Below are 17,106 nucleotides of genomic sequence, written 5' to 3'. Positions count from 1 at the left end.
CTTAATAAATTATATAATAAGATCAAAGATATGAACATCACAAGTATACAGGTCACCAAAACTCGCGCCCCAGAGAAAATTTTCAATAAGGTTAGATACCAGGAACAAGAAAAAATGTTTAAAAAATTATGTCTCTCAAAAAAATTTGACATTTATTTTTTGACATTTGACATTTTTTTATATCTATTTATTGATACTGATGATCTTGTATATGTTTTTTTTACAATTATTTAGTAAAGGGACAAAAATTTTGCCAATAAAAGCCACAAATAACATTGAACAGAGTTACAATTTAGGATACAGCTTCCTTGTTTCCTCTTTTAATAGCCTATAGCAAAAAAAACTTGGAAAATTATTTTTTCAACAGAAATAAATAGTTGCAAAGTGCAAACTTTAAACCCTCATAACTTCGAAATTTTTATAGATAATTTTTTTTTAACATTTTTTCCATGTTCCTGGTATCTTACCTTTTATGGCATTTTTCTCTGGGGCGCGAGTTCTGGCGCACCCTGTATAAGAAAGATCGTAACACAGTAATATGGCCCGCGTTTAGGAAATTTCACATAAGATTAAAAATTGAGATGCTGCAAGCGTTAAAATAAGATAACGAGTAAAAAATTCAAATGTAAAAGTAAATAAAAATCCCTTATACCTTATAGGACGACATTGGGATATTTTTTTTCGGAGTGTGTCCATACAAAAATATGGACCCTATCACAAAAGCCGCTCCTAGCGTAAACTGAGCTGTGAGTTGGAAGTCAAAGATATAAATAGAAGCAATACAAGAGATAACAATAGCTAACGAAGTCGCGAATCCTTTCAAAATATTATCCGCGAATTTAACAACAACTGCAACAATTAACCCGCCACAAGCTTGCAACAAAACAAGATACCAAACGAATTTATCGTATCCAAAAAACATCCCCTGTTGTGAGATAATATTCCCGTCATATACAAAACACGAAATTAGCGCAAAAGGAATTGAACAAACACTCAACTGCACGTTGCGCATCCACACTGTGATATCACTACCTTTGAGCATTTTTTCGAAAAAAACCCCGGCAAAACCCGATAGTACACAGGCAGAAAGAGCCGCCATGAAACCAACGAAGCGATTTTGTTCAGGCCCTGAGTGTACTTGTGTACTAACCGGAGTTTGCGCCAATTGGACAAGAACTACACCAATGATCAACAAAACCAGGGATACCCACTGTGTTTTCAAAAGTTCTTTTTTTAGTATTAGGACGGCGAATATTGCCGTTGTGAGAATCTTCAACTGATAAGTGACCTTGAAACGGATTATTAGATTTAGATAGGGTTTTAGGAACTACAAACCTGATATGTTGCTGCGTCCAAATGTGACGCAGATACATAGAGGAGATTATTTTGGACGACGTATACGAACGAAGGGACGCATACTTTTAACGTGTCGATAGGTTGTTTGATGATTTGATTGTCTATTGCGTCGAAAAGTTGCACAATTCCACCACTTTCGGCGTAGACGATTATTAAACAAGTTACTAATTTCACTACTTCTGCCATAAAAACAGCTGAAAATATTTTCAATCTCTTATTTGTTCACAAATTTTGACTCAATGAACTTATCTCTAATTCAGAAACCGGAAAAAATTAAAGGATTAAGACTATTTACGAATGTGATTTATAACCACCATATTTTTTATACTATCTAAATCAGATTAAATTGTTGCTAGTGGAGGGACCCTTTCGATTTTTCTCCCTTTCAAATACAAAATTAAACTTAGAATCTCTTTGCTAGGTCTTCACCCAAATAATAAAAAATTGAATTAAATACATATAAAGCTTCAATGAGGCTTAAGTTGTATGGCCAATTAGAATAACTGACGAATTGTCCTTTTTAGGTGTTATGTAATTACCTGTTGATGATAAGAACATGTCACCATCTCTTGTTCTAGCATACCTCATGCTTAGGCCTAGCAAAGCATTTTGAACGGTTAAGACAAACAAACTCAGATATTTCAGCATGTGAGCTTTGGACGCGTCACCTAAAAAGCCATAAAAATTAAAATTTCATTAAAATATGTGAAACCGGATTTTTAAAATAAATTAATGTACCTGAAGGATGTTTCATTGTTGATGTTTTTAGGGGTCGTAATAAAAACGTGAATTATATTTGGATTACTCTGAAATGAATAACAACATTTAAAAGACAGAAAGAAAAAAATGTACTTACGCTTCAGAAAACTAACCTAATAAGTTCCTGTTATGTGTTAGAAGCATTAAGAATTCGTTATATTATCGGGTTAGACTAATCGATTATTAATTGTGTAATGCGATATTAAAGATAAAAGTTAAGAAACGAGACATTTCATTTAAAAATTGTAGCAATTTTTACGATAACATGACACGTCAAAGAAATAAACAGCGGTGTCATAAAAAATGGCGCCAAAATTTGCATGTTTGAAATGCAGATATTTTACAAATTGTGGCCCACGCGCACAAGAACCTCTTCGCATCCTGCGATAATCTCATTTTTGTTGTAACAATAAATCAGATTTTTAAATATGATAAACAATAAAAATTATTGTAAACTATTTGGCGCCATCTATTGACTGGTATCAATTTGACACAATTGGACATAACCTGGGACAGATTTTTATTATCAATTTTTGTAAATTTTGCATCAGGAGTCGTGTTTACCCAAGGTGTTTACTATTATTTAGTTTTGTTATAGAAAATGCAGTTTTCCCAGGCAGGTGTGGCAGATGTCTTGCGTTCTGCTCAACGAGACGAAAGTTTCGTTCTGGAAATGCAAGACAATCTACAAGCAATTTTAAAATTATTTGGAACCAGATACTATCACGGTGGTCAGAGGATCATCCCAGCATTAACAAACACTTGGTATTATTTCATGACAACTTTAGGTAACTTACAAACATTAGGCGAAGAGTATACAGGAACTTTGAGATTTAGTAATAACAATACAGTTCCATCTAAAACGGTTTGTTTTTTTTTAAATAATTTTTAATAATTGCGATCTTGTGTAATTGAATGATTTCAGGCTGAGTTGGTGTGGTTGTTATTGTATATTGGAGGAGAACCAATTTGTGATAGATTGATTAATTCCTTACTTAACAAAATAAAACATTCTAATGAATTGACTGAACAAGCAAAAACACTATTAATAAAACTTTTGACTTTTCTTCAAGAACAAAAACACACTTTAAAGAGAATACATCATTCACTTTTTTACATTGGTGGGAAATATTACAACATTTCAAACAGGATTTTAGCAATAAAATATGTAAGTCTTCAATGACCAGTCAAGGTTGAATGATACCATTATTTATTTTAGGTATTGGTACGAGAATGGCTAAGAGATGATACTTTTACTCAAAGCTTCAAATTATTGGGACATTTATCACTGTTTTATATTCTTTTTAATTTAATCCAACAATTGTGGTCTTCTAAAAATAATGGTGACGTTGCAGAGAATTTTGTTAGTGAAGTAGATGTATCAAAAAAAGGGTGTGTTTTGTGTGCAGAAAATAGGAAAAACCCGTGTGCAACCCCTTGTGGTCATATATTTTGTTGGGATTGTATTTGTGATAGCTTGAAATATCAACATGTTTGCCCTATTTGCCGAGAGGTTGTTTTGCCAAGTAGAATTATTTTGTTACAGAACTATTTCTAATAATGCAAATAAAATTGTTACGTACTTATTTTTATTTTAAAACTTGACAAAAGAGTATTTGTAAGTATATGCAACCAATAAAACATTCTAGTGGAAAAAATATTTGGTTGGTATTTGATTGAGTGAGTTGGGTTATGTTGGTTTGAAAGGTTAGAAAAATATCCAAAAATGTTTCGAAAATCAATTCAAATATTACATCCAACGTATAAAACAAACAGATTTTTGTTCGTTATCCGAAATAAAGCATCCAATGTTGACATAGAAAAATTGGAAAAGGATTCAACAATAGCGGACATTAGCGGTTTGTGCCACTTTATTCTCGCTTGTAGTTAATTTTTGTCTTATAGTTATTGATGAGGAATTGAAAGCTCGGGAGGAGGAACTTGAACGCAAACGGAACAAATCCAGATTAAAAGATTCAGATCGCAACATGTTATTTGAGAAAAATCCATACTCTGAACCTGCACATTGGAATCACGGCACTTTGAAATATATGCGCCGATTGTATGGCAGATATGGTGCAGCGAGTGGTGTCAACCCATCAATATGTTGGCCAGTGAAAGAAGAATTGGAAAATGCAAAAGAATATGAACGTGTGGCATATCCATACACCATTCCTCAAATTGTAGAAGAAGCTCAAAAAAGAAGACACGAAAAGAATGAAAAGATTAGGTTGAGGCAAGAAGAAATCGTCAAGAAAATGGAAAAATTAGAGCAGATGAAGCAAGACTTGTACAACAGGATACGCACTAAAGAAAAGGAGGCCTCAGCTGCGAAGGTTGATGTTATATAATTAAAAAGTGTTCATTTTTTCTTTAAATCTTTATACAGGAACGCAAAGAACGTCTCATTGAGGAAGTGCGCATGCACTTTGGCTACACAGTTGACCCAAGAGATGAGAAATTTAAGGAATTGTTAGAGAAGAAAGAGAAAGAACAGAAGAAAGCGATGAAAGAGGCTAAACGTAAAGCACGTGAAGAAAGCATGGTGACAAAAATGTTGTCTAAAAAGGATGCGAAGAAAGAAAAGAAAGAAGACACGGAAATAGAGTAATTTTTTAATTTCTCTATTAGTAAATAAATAAATTTATGTAACATAAATTCGTTTTTATCTGCCTGCACCGCCCCCATTTCCTGCAGCAGCTTCGGGATTTGCCATTGATGAAACCATGAGTAAAATAACAACTGGTACGATATACATCCACTGAAAATATTAATTAATAAATAACAATAAATTACCTTAATACAAAACCTACATATTTTGCTAAAATTGATCTATTATCTTTAACTTCACCCCTTTCTCGCGCCTCTTTTTCTCTTTCAAGTTTATCAATATAAGATTGGGTATTAGGCCTTAAAAACAATTTCATGTCTTATTACAATTACAAGTTTAATACTTACGTAGGTCCTACATCACTATGTCTCACATAAACACTGGTAGTAAATTCTTTCAATTTACTCAAAGGAACAAAAGCCCCTTCACACGTTGATCTTGATGCAATAATAAGTGTGACACCAATTACTCGTCCAGTGTAATCTAAAGATACTAACAATCTATCATCCAATTCAGCCTCAGCAAGCATACACTAAAAAAAATTTTCACATTAAAAATATTTTAAAATTATTGTAATACTTTACAGCTTTAACAGTAGATAAAAACTTGCTTTCTGAGCCGTCGCTTGCAACTACCGTTGATCTAATTTGATAAAATTGATTTTTAGTAGCCAAATCTCTTAAATGGATCTTTTCTTCTTCAGTCAAAGGGTTCTGTTTCACAATTGCTTGCCCTAACCTCAAACTTTGAATACTGATATTTCCTCTTTCAGTAAAAATTGGGTTTTCTAATGCGACTAAAGAATGTTCTAACTTAATATTTGCCCAACCATCGTGCTCCAAATTGCTCTACGGATTATCATTTTTTAATTATAAAATATAATTAGCGAATTAAGTGAATTACAGCTAAACAAAAATTGTTGATCATACATAAAAAGCATGATAAAAATGTAAGAATTTTTAACATGTTAACACTTCACAAAACAGCTAGCTCAAGTTAATTGGAAATCAAAATCGGAAATTGATTTATCGAAAAATTTTAAAACGTCAAATGTCAAACTAAAATTGACATTTACACCTCGGATAGTCGCAATCTAAATCCAGACTACGAGAAATAAATATAATAAGTAGCAAAATAAAAATAAAATAAAACATATTTACTAATTAGTACCAGTATACCAGTAACAAAAAGTTGTAATATAAAGGTAAGAAAGTGTTTCTTTACTTGATTTTACGGAAAAATGATAAAATAATTATTCACTGTTATCGGAATTATAACGCAAAAGTATTACGAAATTGATTTCAATTTTCCACGTGTGTCAAGTTTGAGGTTACATACAAGTTCAAGATATTTTATGCATTCATTGTTTAATTATTATAATTACTATTAGTATTTAAAAATGCAACACGACGATGTAAGTCTTTTTAAATTATATCAACGGCTCTATTAAGATAAGTTTTAGGTTGTTTGGAGTATCATTAATAAAGCATTTTGTTCATACAAGGTTAAGTAAGTTATTAAAAGTAATAATAACGTTTTTTAAACTGAGTTATTTTTTTGTAGCACAAAAACACAAAGATTTTGCCGCAATGAATACAATTTAACTGGTCTGTGTAATCGTTCTTCATGTCCTTTAGCAAATAGTCAATATGCCACAGTTAGGGAAGAAAAGGGAATCATTTATTTGTACATGAAGACAGCTGAGAGGTTTAATAGCATTTTAATCTTTGGTTCTGTGAATATTTGGTGATATTATAGGTCAGCATTTCCAAGGAAAACATGGGAAAAAGTGAAATTATCTAGAAACTTTGAAAAAGCTATTCATCAAATTAATGAAAATTTGCTGTACTGGCCCGGATTTATCAAATCAAAATGTAAACAGCGTTTTGTTAAAATTACTCAGTATTTAATACGCATGAGAAAACTTAAACTGAGGAGACAGTGAGTAACTTTAATTTTAGAAGTAATTTTCTAAAAGCTTGTTTCAGGAAATTGATTGTTCCCTTGCAGCGTAATATAGAAAGACGGGAAAAAATAAGAGAAAGGAAGGCCCTTATTGCTGCAAGAATAGAAAAGGGAGTTGAAAAGACTTTAGTAGAAAGATTGAAGAAGGGAGTTGTACGTCATTATACATTTTTACTTTTCAGTGTTAATGTATAAATTTTAGTATCAAGATTTGTACAATATCCCCCAAACAGCATTTGAAGACGCTCTAAGAGAAAATGAAGTAGAGTCCGAAACTGAAGAGACAGAAAAAGAAGTGGAAATGGAAGGTGAAGATGGAAGTGAATTTGTTCCAGCAGATACAGATGAAGAAAGTGAAAATGAAGTGGTATTTAATTTACGGCTAGTTTTAATTTGATCTAAATTTTTGTTACAGGAGAGTGATAGTGGCCAACCTGAAGAAGTTGATCTTGATAGCAGTTTTGAATCATCTGAAGGATCGGACATTGAAGTATGTTAATCCTTTTAAAACTGTCACTTTTTGTTCATAATTTTTTTTCAGGATATTCAAGGACCAAGTACGTCCAAGAAGGATAAAACTGGCAAAAAGAAGAAAGACAAATCGCCATTTAAGAGGAGCTTACAGAGACCACATGTATCAGTGGAGTATGAACTTGAAACTGAAGAACCAGCAAATGTTTCTACTTATTAATGTTCATAACGAATGTATAAATAAATTTTTTGAATAGTTTATTGTTGTCTTATTTGTTGTGTCAAGGCCATTTACGTGAAAATCACAATATTTATGGGTAATTCATTTGGTCAAAAAGTTATTTCCAGGTGTGATTTAATATGCGCAATAACCTGCGTCAGATGAAATTTAAATTTCAAAATAGTTTTTTTCAGTTGAAGACTCGTAAACAAATTCGCAATTGTTTTCGTTAATCTTCCTTCTCTGTCAACGAAACAAAATTGTTCATTATACATTGTACAGTAATATACATTTCTCCAATACAAATAAAGCTTAATTGTTTTTTAAATACAGGTAAATTCCAAGGTTGACGGGCAACCACTGTTTAAATAATACCATAAACATTCGATCTGCTTGGAACAGCGGTTTTGTTTATTCTCACTCGCCAAAGCACCGGTGGACGAAAGAAGTGATTGTGTTTGTGTTACCAATTTTTATTTTTGTGATAAGATGAAATTTCTTATATTTCGTTCTAGCCACAAATATGTGTAAGTAAAATTTGTTGATTTAATGTGCGATAATAATAAGTCACGAAATTAGTTAAAATTTATGGCAAATAAAACGCATTTAGCTCATTTAAGGCAAATCGGTGGGTGGGCGGTGTAATGTGTTGATAACTAGCCGAAATCTGTTTATTAATTTTTATTTAAAGCTGTAGAGGCACGTTTTTTCGCGACATAAAATTGTCCTTTAATATTTACGAGAAAAACAAAAATACGTGCGAGTATCTCAGGTTTATTTATTTTTGGATCCGTCTCATTCCGCGCTCTTATATTAGTAGGAATTTCGTGCTTATAGTGTGTTTTATTTTATTTAACTACTAAACTAAATCAATTATTTTATTTAAATTGACAAGTTTAAGTGCATTTACATGTAGTTTTGAACTGAATTTGTACACGTAAGGTCACCTTAATTAATGCTACGCTTTTGCAGATTTTTTACGAATTTTAAAGTAAAACGAACCTTTGCTTTATTGCATTATTCGATTTGTTGCCAAATTTAGAAAGCATTAAATTTAGATGACAACACATTTTTTTAAATTACATGGTAGGAAACCTGTAATGAACTGAGACTTTGTATCAAAATATGTAATAAAATACAATTAATTGTAATTTTCGTGGTTATCAACGACATATGCAATTAAACCGTCATAAAAACAAGGCAATTATCGTTACGACGAGATGACAAATTTTATTGTCTTGTGTAGCAATTTTAAATTAAATAAACTTTTGATCGATTTTGAAGAAATAGAACATGCAAAATAATAAAAAACAAACATTTTATGTGGAACACGTGAGGGCACCCATCTCTTTAAAAGTAATAACTCTACCATCACAGTTTTGTAAAAAGTGGAAAACTGCAAGAATTTTCTTTCTTAAAGGTCGTTTGAAAGTCTCTTTACTGTAAAATCAATGGCATTTTGAAAATGGTTATTAAAGAAATAATGTCACGTTTGTGTAATTTTAAAAATCTTTGCTTGAAGATTTCTTTATTTAAATTTTATTTTGAATAACCTCCACGTGAACTTCTAGTCACAATCCAGTTATCATATTTTGTTCTAAAAAATGTTTTAAAGGTAACGCTCATGAGAAATCAGTTCCAAGGTAAGTAACTTAGTCACTTTCATCCATTGCCATTCTATATTCGCCTAATTAAAAAGATGATCTTACCTAAAAATTGATAAAAATACGCTGAGCGTAGAGCTAACCTTGACATTTGCCCCAGATATTCTATTTTGAATTGAATGAGAAGGTATAATGAAATAGACATAGAATAGAATAGAATGAATTAATTAGGAAAATTTGCAAAATTTTTCTCATTGATGATGAATGAAACAAAATAAATATTTGAATTATTTTTGCCTTTTTTATTATCTTCAATTAAATAACTTGTTATTCAATTTTTTAAAGATGAGTACTAGAAAATGAAATTTTTACAATATCTAGATGTATTTAGAAAAAAATTGTCCTCTGACTAAAATATTTTTGATCGTACAAATCCTATGCTACTCACAATTACACGTGTTTTCTTGCGCGCGCAACGTCCACTAATTCATTGACTTAAGCCGTTCTTCTCATCCAATTGTTATGTTTTTATTGCCTTTAGATATGTAATTTTCTCGAAATTTTATCCAATTTTGCTTTTACGTTCCGGTAAAAATATGTGCTGTGTCGGTGAATTACCCGGATGTTTGGTGTGTGTTGTAATTTGGACACACTAGTCGGTTTTGTGTATGCAACAGTTTTTCAGAGCGTAATAAATCGACAACAAACCAAACCGCAGATGTTGTGGGTAGCCGCTCAGGTCCGTACTAGAATTTTTTTCACCGCGTTACCGAAGAAACACCGGGATATCAATTGCTGATTTTATTTAAAATGTCAATTCTCCCGGCATTTTTAAATCATTATTTTGCGTTTATTTCCAGAATGAATGAAAGTGGTCAAGTGCCAAGTGGGAAATTTTGTGCCTTGGATCCGCATCCGCCTGTCCGATTGACGAGACATCGATGGTATGAATCGCACAGGTCTGTATTGGATTATCAACGTCTATCATATTTGTCAAATGAACGGTGACAGAATTTCGATGCAGAATATTAGATTTAAATCGGCAGAGGTTGTTTTATTTTATGGTTTCACTTGAACGGGAATTGAATTTGTGCATAAACCAATTTTGGTATTTGCGTAATAACAAATTGTTAGAATTGGTAGGCTGCAAATGTTAATTTGCAAATGATCTAATAACGATGAGAAAATTGGAATAGAGAATATATTAAATCAAATATAAGCCATTTAAAAATTAGAGAATAAAAGTGAAAGGATTCACAGAGAGAAAATTGCAACGGTGAAGTTGAATTAACAATTAGGTACTGTTATTTTAAAACTTTTATGTTTAATCGATTGGCAATGTTAGTTAAAGTATGCAGTTAAAGTATTTGTTAAAAATGTCGGTTTAATAATAATTTTCAGAAATAATCAGAAGAGTTAATTGTACTTTTAATCAAAAGGAAACGTTAAGCAGATTTTTTAACGATTTGATTGTTATTATAATTTAATAATAATAATGATAATGTACAAACAAATTTATATAGAGTAATTTTTTTGTCTGAAATAAATTACAAAAGCAATTTGCGGTTTTGCTTTTTATAAATTWTAGTAATTAATTGTTACTAATGAAAAGAGTTTTTATAACATCCAAGTAAGTTATTGTGCTATTGTGATTATGTGTATAATAAATTAAATAATAGATACAGGATGATTTTTAAAAAATCGCAGGCGTTATAGAATTTTTATTTACGGTTTATTTTCGAAAATTAAAAATGAAATTAAATGGCTGTTAATGTCAATTGTTTATTAAGGCTATTTTAAACTTTTTAATTGTAAATTGAAACCCATATTTTTTTTACATAATTTGAAAGGTATTAGGTTTCTTAGTACAGATATGTGCAAAATGTTCTACTTTTACCTACTAAAAATTATTGTTTAAAAAATCTATTAAATTTGATTTTTTTTTATAAAAACTAGTTGCATGGTGTCAAATAAGATAATGTCATCAATACAGGCTGTTTTAGAACTCACGCTCCAGAGAAAAATTTCAAGTAAGATAAGATGCCAGGAATATGGAAAAAATGTTTAAAAAACTCTATCTGTTCAAAAAATTTTGCCATTTAATTTGCCTATTTAATGTTACTGATGATCTTATACAGGGTGATTCTTAAAAAGACCGACAAAAATTTAGCTGTGGTAGGAGCAAATGAGTACATGCTGGAAAAAAATAGTAAAAAATTCTTTGTTTAACCGTTTTCGAAATAAAATTTATTGAAGTTATGCTCGAGATAATGCGTACGCCACTGACGTGTTTTCGAATAGGTAGTGGAAACCATGGTATTAATTTGATAAATGCACTTGATCATTGCAACAATTCATAAACGCCATAAGTGGCACGGATCAAGGGGGTTTTACCCCTAAAAGATAAAAACGGAGAAGGGGTACAGATCGTCTACATTTGTCCTTGGGAAGCTGTGATAAAATTTTGTCGGTCTATTTAAGAATCACCCTGTATATGTTTATTTATAATTATTTAGTAACGGTACAAAAATTTTTGCCAATAAAGGCCACAAATAATGTTAAACAGTTATAATTTAGGATACAGCTTCCACATTTCTTCTTCTAATAGCCTGTAGTAAAACTTTTATTTTTTTTCTTTGATAATTTTTTAAAAAATAATTTTTACTGAAAGTAATTCTAGTTCTAATTTAAAATTAGAAAGTTGAATATAGCTCAAAATATACTATGACATTTAGAAAAATTCTAAAATTGTTAGCTTATACTATATTAAAAGCCATTTAATCATTTTTTTTTAATTTTTGAAATTGGGTTAGGTATAAATAAAATTCTACAATACTTGCTGTTGTTAAAATCACCCTATATAAAAAAGAAGACAATTAGATTTAAATTTAAGAATAGAATCTATAGTATTGGTAGATTTGCAAAATATGGTTATAATTTTCATATTTTTTTTTCAAATGAAGCTATACCTAATAATAAGTAAATTTCAAAGTATTTAATTTTCTATCAATCGACATGCTTTCCATTTTTGATTAAAATGATGACCGAAATAATAGTAAAATATACAGAGTTATTCATAAATATGAAGCAATATTTAAACCTCAAAAATGACCTATAGAATGATGTTAATTTAAATAATAACTCGTGTCCTATCTCTACTGATAAGAATTTTACTGCCCTCGGAATGTGGGTATGGAAATTTGATTTTTTTGCAATAACTTTGGAACTATTTGACCAAATATTATAAAATTTGGAAGATTTCCCTGTGACAACATACCCTTTGAACTGGTGATCACGAAAACCGGATACATCCACTCAATTTTCGGTTCCAGCAGTTGCAGGTCACATTTTCTGTGTTTTTTCATTTTTTTGCTCTCTTAACACCAATTTTTTATTGCCCAAATCGATAGAGTAATCAATTTCGAATAAAAAACGCATAATCTTTAATACACCTAAAGTGCACCGTTTCAAAGATATTTTAATTTAAACTGAGGACTGCACAACGCTGAAATCAAAAAATAAGGATTTTGATTGATTACTCTATCGATTTGGGCAATAAAAAATTGGTGTTACGAGTAAGAGAGCAAAAAAATGGAAAAACACAGAAAATGTGACCTTCTACTGCTGGAACCGGAAATTGAGTGGATGTATCCGGTTTTCGTGATTACCAGTTTAAAGGGTATGTTGTCACAGGGAAATGTTCCAAATTTTATAATATTTGGTCAAAGAGTTCCAAAGTTATTACAAAAAAATCAAATTTCCATACCCACATTCCGAGGGCTGTAAAATTTTTATCAGTAGAGATAGGACACGAGTTATTATTTAAATTAACATCATTATTTTATAGGTCATTTTTGAGGTTCAAATATTGCTTCATATTTATGAATAACCCTGTATATTTAAATTTTTACAAATGAGGTTTTTTGATAATAATTAAACAATCACTTATATGTAAACATAAATATTGTTTCTTAGGTGTGAAACGAATTAAAAAACACTTTTTGTTAAGATAAAAGGAACATAATTTATTTATGAAAAGTACATTTTAGCTATAACCCTATTATGATACTTAAAATGCGAATCAACTATCTAAAACGTTGTTTACATTACTTTTACCTTTGCTTTCGATTAATTTCCTACATCGAAACAGTGTTGAACTAATCATGTTTGGAATACTTACTATGACCATCACACTTTAACAAGATTTAGAGGGCATTAAGGGTCTTAATCTTGTTTAAGTTAGTACGTACAAGGACAACCGCGATGTGTTATTTTCATAATATAAAATCATTTAGTAACACTGACGATCGTGCTCTTAAGTGTTGACTACAAAAAATGTCCACTGACACTTTAAAAATTCCTGATGAAAATTATTGCACCAATGGTGAGGACAACGAAGAAGAGACAGACGAAGAAGAGGACAGGTGAGATATTTTATCCAATTATCCAACTACAGATTCAGAAACGATGTCAGTATTTTGACTCTTAGAACTCAGTTTTTGTGTTAATTTTTTTGGTATTATTTTATCAAACATAGTTTTCCATTGTTGTTTAATGTCGGTTGAATCCACGATGTAAAAAAGATAAATGACAAAACCGTGCAAAGTCGCTGTAGTACAAAAAATATAAAGAAAAATTATATTGTCCGTGAATGCGACAAGAAAACCAAAAACCCAAGACATGCCCATCATGAAAAACAACAAAATCAATACTTTTTGTTTATTATAAGATTTTTTAGTGACATGTTTTCTTATGTTCAGTTTTGTTGCTGTTAAATTTTTTAGTATAACTATGTAAATGATCAAGTTTATGGTCAATATGACCGCCATCGGTAAGCACACTCCAAACTTGAGATAAATGCCTTTAGGGTAACAGATTTGGGAGGATTCTTTATCTGGTGATTTATCATACGTTTGATAATTCATTGCTGCAGTTATTGTAACAATAATTAGTGGGACTCCCCACGAGAAAATACAGAATTTTAAAATATGCACAACGTGATAATTGAACACGATATAATACCTGCGATAACTCGAATAAGAGACTGCTAAGCTCCAACAAAATTGAGCAATTACTATGTAATGCAACAAAATTCCAACCGTAATACAAGCCTTACCGTTATTAACCCGGTCTGATATAATAAACAATATTATCAAAAGTAGCAAACATATGGAGACATTAATTACGATTTTTTTACTTATTTCGTTTCTCCCCCTCTCGAACAATATTGCGGTTAATATAATTACGATGATCCCTATTATCGATAAAATCGAGCCGAAAATCGTAATCAGGTCCAAAATAAAATTTTCAGGCACCGTTCCGGATACTAACATTCCGAAATGGGTAGTGTGGTTCACTTCGCAGATGTAATACCCTTTTTTGAACTTTTTAGCTACACTATCAAATTTCCATTTTCCCGGTTTTGCTATATAATTTTCATCGTTGCCGTATTTCCAATGATTGCACGATTGGTGTGCATGTTTGTTAAATTCTTTAAAATAAATTTGGATTGACGGGTTATCAACATTTCCAGTTTCCGGAATTAAAATACTGAGGATCCAGCTTCCAAGAGTGACGTTTTCATCTTGGTTAAAAAGATAGTCATTGTAAAATAATGAAATGAAGTAGCAGTCTCTTGGAAAATTTTTACGTACCAAAAAAGCTACTTCTAAATCTTGGTTTCGTAGATGTTCATCATTATCAAATTCCGACATTTCGAAATAATGAAAACTATTGTTGTATTTATTACTTTTGATCATTACCCTATGTACATTATTGTCTACGTTTATAGTCCTAATAAATAGTTTAGGTTGTGTGATGTTAGTATTTCTTGTTTGTAAGAGGAGTTTGTCGAAACTGTACAAAATATTATCGGTAGAGTTTAAAAGTTGTTGCGAAGCATTAAGTGTTTCTCTCTCAAAGTCCATAATATTGCTAATAACTTCAGTAAAATTGTCGGGGTTTTTTGCAATATTGTTATTGCTACTAGCTTTTTGTAAAATTTGTGAAATGAGGTAGATATCAATGACTTTAAAACGTTTTTGATCTTGTTCTGTTAGTTCAACAAGAGTGTTAATCGCTTCTGGTGAATCTTTCTGAAGTAAATCAATTAATTTATGTGTTGTATCTGTATAAGTAACTTGAGCACAGCCTTTAGCATCTGGTTCTTTCCAAACAGCCTTTTCTGAGCAATGTCTTCTAACGGGAAGGTAGTCTTCGTGAAGACAAACCATGTTATTGGTTGTTGCCCAAGCTGCAGCTTGGGTTTCTGGCCATCTTCGCCCATAGTCCTCTTCATGGTCTAAACACGTCTTCCCAAAAGAAGGTGGTAGTGTTGTTGTCTCCACGATTGGGAAAATTGCTATTGATGGTATTTTCGAGTTATTAACTAAAAATATTAAAATCACATAGCTACAAAGTTGTAAGGTAAATGTAAAAAATAATGTATAATAAAACATGTACTCGTATATCAAGTGAAATGGGTTTAATTTCATTGCTGTAGCAAGAAGTTTTATGACAAAAAAATTAGTGAATAAAAAAACAAACGCGAAAGCAACAGGTACTTTGAAATTAACAATAAAAAATGATTTAATAATTACCTGGAGGGGTTGTTTCGTCAATTTTAAATAAAGAACTTCTAACCATGTCGGGAACACTATTATTATTTTTTAAAAATTCTTGATTCTATAAATAAAATATAGCAGTAGTTTTTGCACTACACATGCTCTAATATAACAAAAATTTCTTAAATATGCCTGAAACTTTTGTTATTCATGTTTAATTTGTTTAATATGAATAAAAAAATATTTCTTTTTGTTGCATCCATTTGTCTAAACAATTAACTTAAATAAGTATTTGCAAAAAGAAGTAATTTTGTTGCTTACTCTTAATACAAACAAGAAGCACTTTTCGTTATAAAATGGTTACACATTCTTGCCTAATTTAATTTGATTTTCTTGCAACAAAAAATACTATCAAATTAATATTACTTACGAAGGTGTGCACTTTGTAGTTTATATTTTTTTTAAAGAAATTTTGTTGTTTTGTCAAGAATTTTAAATAAAAAACGTACCTCATCTGCACTGGAAACATTTTGTAGTAAAATATTGACTGAAAGTATAAAAACAGTCAGTCTCATAACTGTAACCGTTATAACAGTTTACAACAAAATGACTAGTTTTACGAGTGTTACTGATACTACAGGTGTTATCAAATACGCGCTCGATTTACGATTACATTTAATTAATTAATCAAACATGAAATGCTTACTTTATTACGAGTATTATTTTACTGAGTCATGAATCAAGAAGAATAAATTTTGAAAAAAAAACTAAATAAAATCTTTTTAAATATTTATTGTAATACTTCACATGTTGTTAACATATTTTTTTATTATACAGTTTGCTAACTCTGACAAAAATTGGCCGAAGGGTTCAGTTTGATGAGTCAATGAAACCCAAGTGAGTCTTGTGTGTAATATCGATAGACAGTCCACTTTTTTAGATCAGGTAATTAATAATTTTTGTTTGTTTCAGGTAAGTCTCATGTCATGTCTTACAGCGTGGTAAGTTTTTAAGCTTTGTTAGTGTATTTTTACGACAAATCAAGGATCGAAGAGATAATGTTACGACAGCAGTAAATATACTGTAATGTTACTGGGCTGTAGTTTTGTCTTATGCGGTATTTGTAATTAAAATTATTACGTTTTCTTGTTCAGTTATTTTCCTACATATGTAGTAATATGTATTTGTAGCAAATATTTTTGCTACTTTTGCAATTTTGATATGTAATATACATTTTTTATACTTACTAACATTCAACATCGAAAATACAGCTTGAACAACACGTTTGCAAAAGCAAACTTGAATAAAACAAATCTTGTATAGCTGGTTGTATATGCGGAACTATAGTAGTAACTAAGCGGAAGTAGGTGTACTAGTACATAAGTTGAAAACTTCATTATAGTTAATAAGGTAAGGGAATTTTGTGTATAGTGAAACAACCTACACAGGTGTAATGAGCTTTAAGTTGATTTAAACGATAAATTAATAAACTCAATTCTTTTTTGAAAATTAAATTTACCTAAAATGACTTACCTAACAGTGATACTTTACAGAAGT

General features: G+C 30.7%; 7 protein-coding genes across 14 annotated transcripts in view; 4 read left to right on the top strand and 3 right to left on the bottom strand.

The window, feature by feature from the left end:
- Positions 1 to 392: 392 nt before the first annotated feature.
- Positions 393 to 2,506, bottom strand: LOC123007708 (UDP-N-acetylglucosamine transporter). 2 transcript variants are annotated; one of them, XM_044403124.1, is made up of 5 exons: positions 2,213 to 2,506; positions 2,095 to 2,162; positions 1,896 to 2,024; positions 1,336 to 1,550; positions 393 to 1,288 (listed from the first exon to the last, which is right to left on the bottom strand). In XM_044403124.1, exons 2-5 carry the CDS (start codon positions 2,108 to 2,110, stop codon positions 647 to 649), a joined length of 1,002 nt encoding a protein of 333 aa, XP_044259059.1. In that variant the 5' UTR covers positions 2,111 to 2,162; positions 2,213 to 2,506; the 3' UTR covers positions 393 to 646. The 2 variants fall into 2 exon arrangements, with proteins under 2 accessions (XP_044259059.1, XP_044259058.1); XM_044403123.1 differs by having other exon boundaries at positions 2,229 to 2,503.
- Positions 2,494 to 3,699, top strand: LOC123007709 (peroxisome biogenesis factor 10-like). Of its 3 annotated transcripts, none has more exons than XM_044403127.1 (4): positions 2,494 to 2,684; positions 2,732 to 2,980; positions 3,041 to 3,283; positions 3,335 to 3,699. In XM_044403127.1, exons 2-4 carry the CDS (start codon positions 2,789 to 2,791, stop codon positions 3,671 to 3,673), a joined length of 774 nt encoding a protein of 257 aa, XP_044259062.1. In that variant the 5' UTR covers positions 2,494 to 2,684; positions 2,732 to 2,788; the 3' UTR covers positions 3,674 to 3,699. The 3 variants fall into 3 exon arrangements, with proteins under 3 accessions (XP_044259062.1, XP_044259060.1, XP_044259061.1); XM_044403126.1 differs by having other exon boundaries at positions 2,583 to 2,650; positions 2,703 to 2,980; XM_044403125.1 differs by having other exon boundaries at positions 2,495 to 2,980.
- Positions 3,700 to 3,769: 70 nt separating this feature from the next.
- LOC123007711 (growth arrest and DNA damage-inducible proteins-interacting protein 1) lies at positions 3,770 to 4,769 on the top strand. The gene is made up of 3 exons (XM_044403128.1): positions 3,770 to 3,974; positions 4,021 to 4,451; positions 4,505 to 4,769. The coding sequence occupies exons 1-3, from the start codon at positions 3,842 to 3,844 to the stop codon at positions 4,724 to 4,726; spliced, it is 786 nt and encodes a 261-aa protein (XP_044259063.1). The 5' UTR covers positions 3,770 to 3,841; the 3' UTR covers positions 4,727 to 4,769.
- LOC123007712 (ER membrane protein complex subunit 10) lies at positions 4,718 to 5,797 on the bottom strand. Its single transcript, XM_044403129.1, has 5 exons — positions 5,630 to 5,797; positions 5,311 to 5,574; positions 5,074 to 5,258; positions 4,929 to 5,025; positions 4,718 to 4,876 (listed from the first exon to the last, which is right to left on the bottom strand). The coding sequence occupies exons 1-5, from the start codon at positions 5,690 to 5,692 to the stop codon at positions 4,781 to 4,783; spliced, it is 705 nt and encodes a 234-aa protein (XP_044259064.1). The 5' UTR covers positions 5,693 to 5,797; the 3' UTR covers positions 4,718 to 4,780.
- Positions 5,798 to 6,028: 231 nt separating this feature from the next.
- LOC123007542 (protein MAK16 homolog B) lies at positions 6,029 to 7,421 on the top strand. Its single transcript, XM_044402907.1, has 8 exons — positions 6,029 to 6,140; positions 6,189 to 6,235; positions 6,290 to 6,433; positions 6,485 to 6,667; positions 6,715 to 6,844; positions 6,894 to 7,058; positions 7,107 to 7,181; positions 7,233 to 7,421. The coding sequence occupies exons 1-8, from the start codon at positions 6,126 to 6,128 to the stop codon at positions 7,380 to 7,382; spliced, it is 909 nt and encodes a 302-aa protein (XP_044258842.1). The 5' UTR covers positions 6,029 to 6,125; the 3' UTR covers positions 7,383 to 7,421.
- A 234-nt stretch (positions 7,422 to 7,655) lies between these two features.
- LOC123007130 (eye-specific diacylglycerol kinase) overlaps positions 7,656 to 17,106 on the top strand; it is a 91,177-nt gene continuing 81,726 nt past the window's right edge. The window contains exons 1-2 of one of the 3 annotated variants that reach the window (XM_044402206.1): positions 7,656 to 7,909; positions 9,847 to 9,945. In XM_044402206.1, the coding sequence (XP_044258141.1) occupies positions 7,872 to 7,909; positions 9,847 to 9,945 (137 nt within the window). In that variant the 5' untranslated portion in view covers positions 7,656 to 7,871. Of the gene's footprint in view, positions 7,910 to 9,537; positions 9,726 to 9,846; positions 9,946 to 17,106 lie in introns of those variants that run through there. The other 2 variants (XM_044402207.1, XM_044402202.1) reach the window with 2 other exon arrangements.
- LOC123007131 (adhesion G-protein coupled receptor G2-like) lies at positions 13,112 to 16,137 on the bottom strand. 3 transcript variants are annotated; one of them, XM_044402210.1, is made up of 3 exons: positions 16,059 to 16,103; positions 15,586 to 15,670; positions 13,112 to 15,374 (listed from the first exon to the last, which is right to left on the bottom strand). In XM_044402210.1, the coding sequence occupies exons 2-3, from the start codon at positions 15,629 to 15,631 to the stop codon at positions 13,429 to 13,431; spliced, it is 1,992 nt and encodes a 663-aa protein (XP_044258145.1). In that variant the 5' UTR covers positions 15,632 to 15,670; positions 16,059 to 16,103; the 3' UTR covers positions 13,112 to 13,428. The 3 variants fall into 3 exon arrangements, with proteins under 3 accessions (XP_044258145.1, XP_044258146.1, XP_044258147.1); XM_044402211.1 differs by having other exon boundaries at positions 13,112 to 15,347; positions 16,059 to 16,076; XM_044402212.1 differs by lacking the exon at positions 15,586 to 15,670 and having other exon boundaries at positions 16,059 to 16,137.

The sequence above is a fragment of the Tribolium madens genome, unplaced genomic scaffold (assembly GCF_015345945.1).
Source record: "Tribolium madens isolate multiple individuals breed KSU strain unplaced genomic scaffold, Tmad_KSU_1.1 Scaffold_3;HRSCAF=73;Tcas5.2_LG2, whole genome shotgun sequence".
In the NCBI taxonomy this organism is placed as follows: domain Eukaryota; kingdom Metazoa; phylum Arthropoda; class Insecta; order Coleoptera; family Tenebrionidae; genus Tribolium; species Tribolium madens.
The sequence above is the reverse complement of the archived record's forward strand: the minus strand, read 5'-3'. Positions and strand labels throughout refer to the sequence as shown.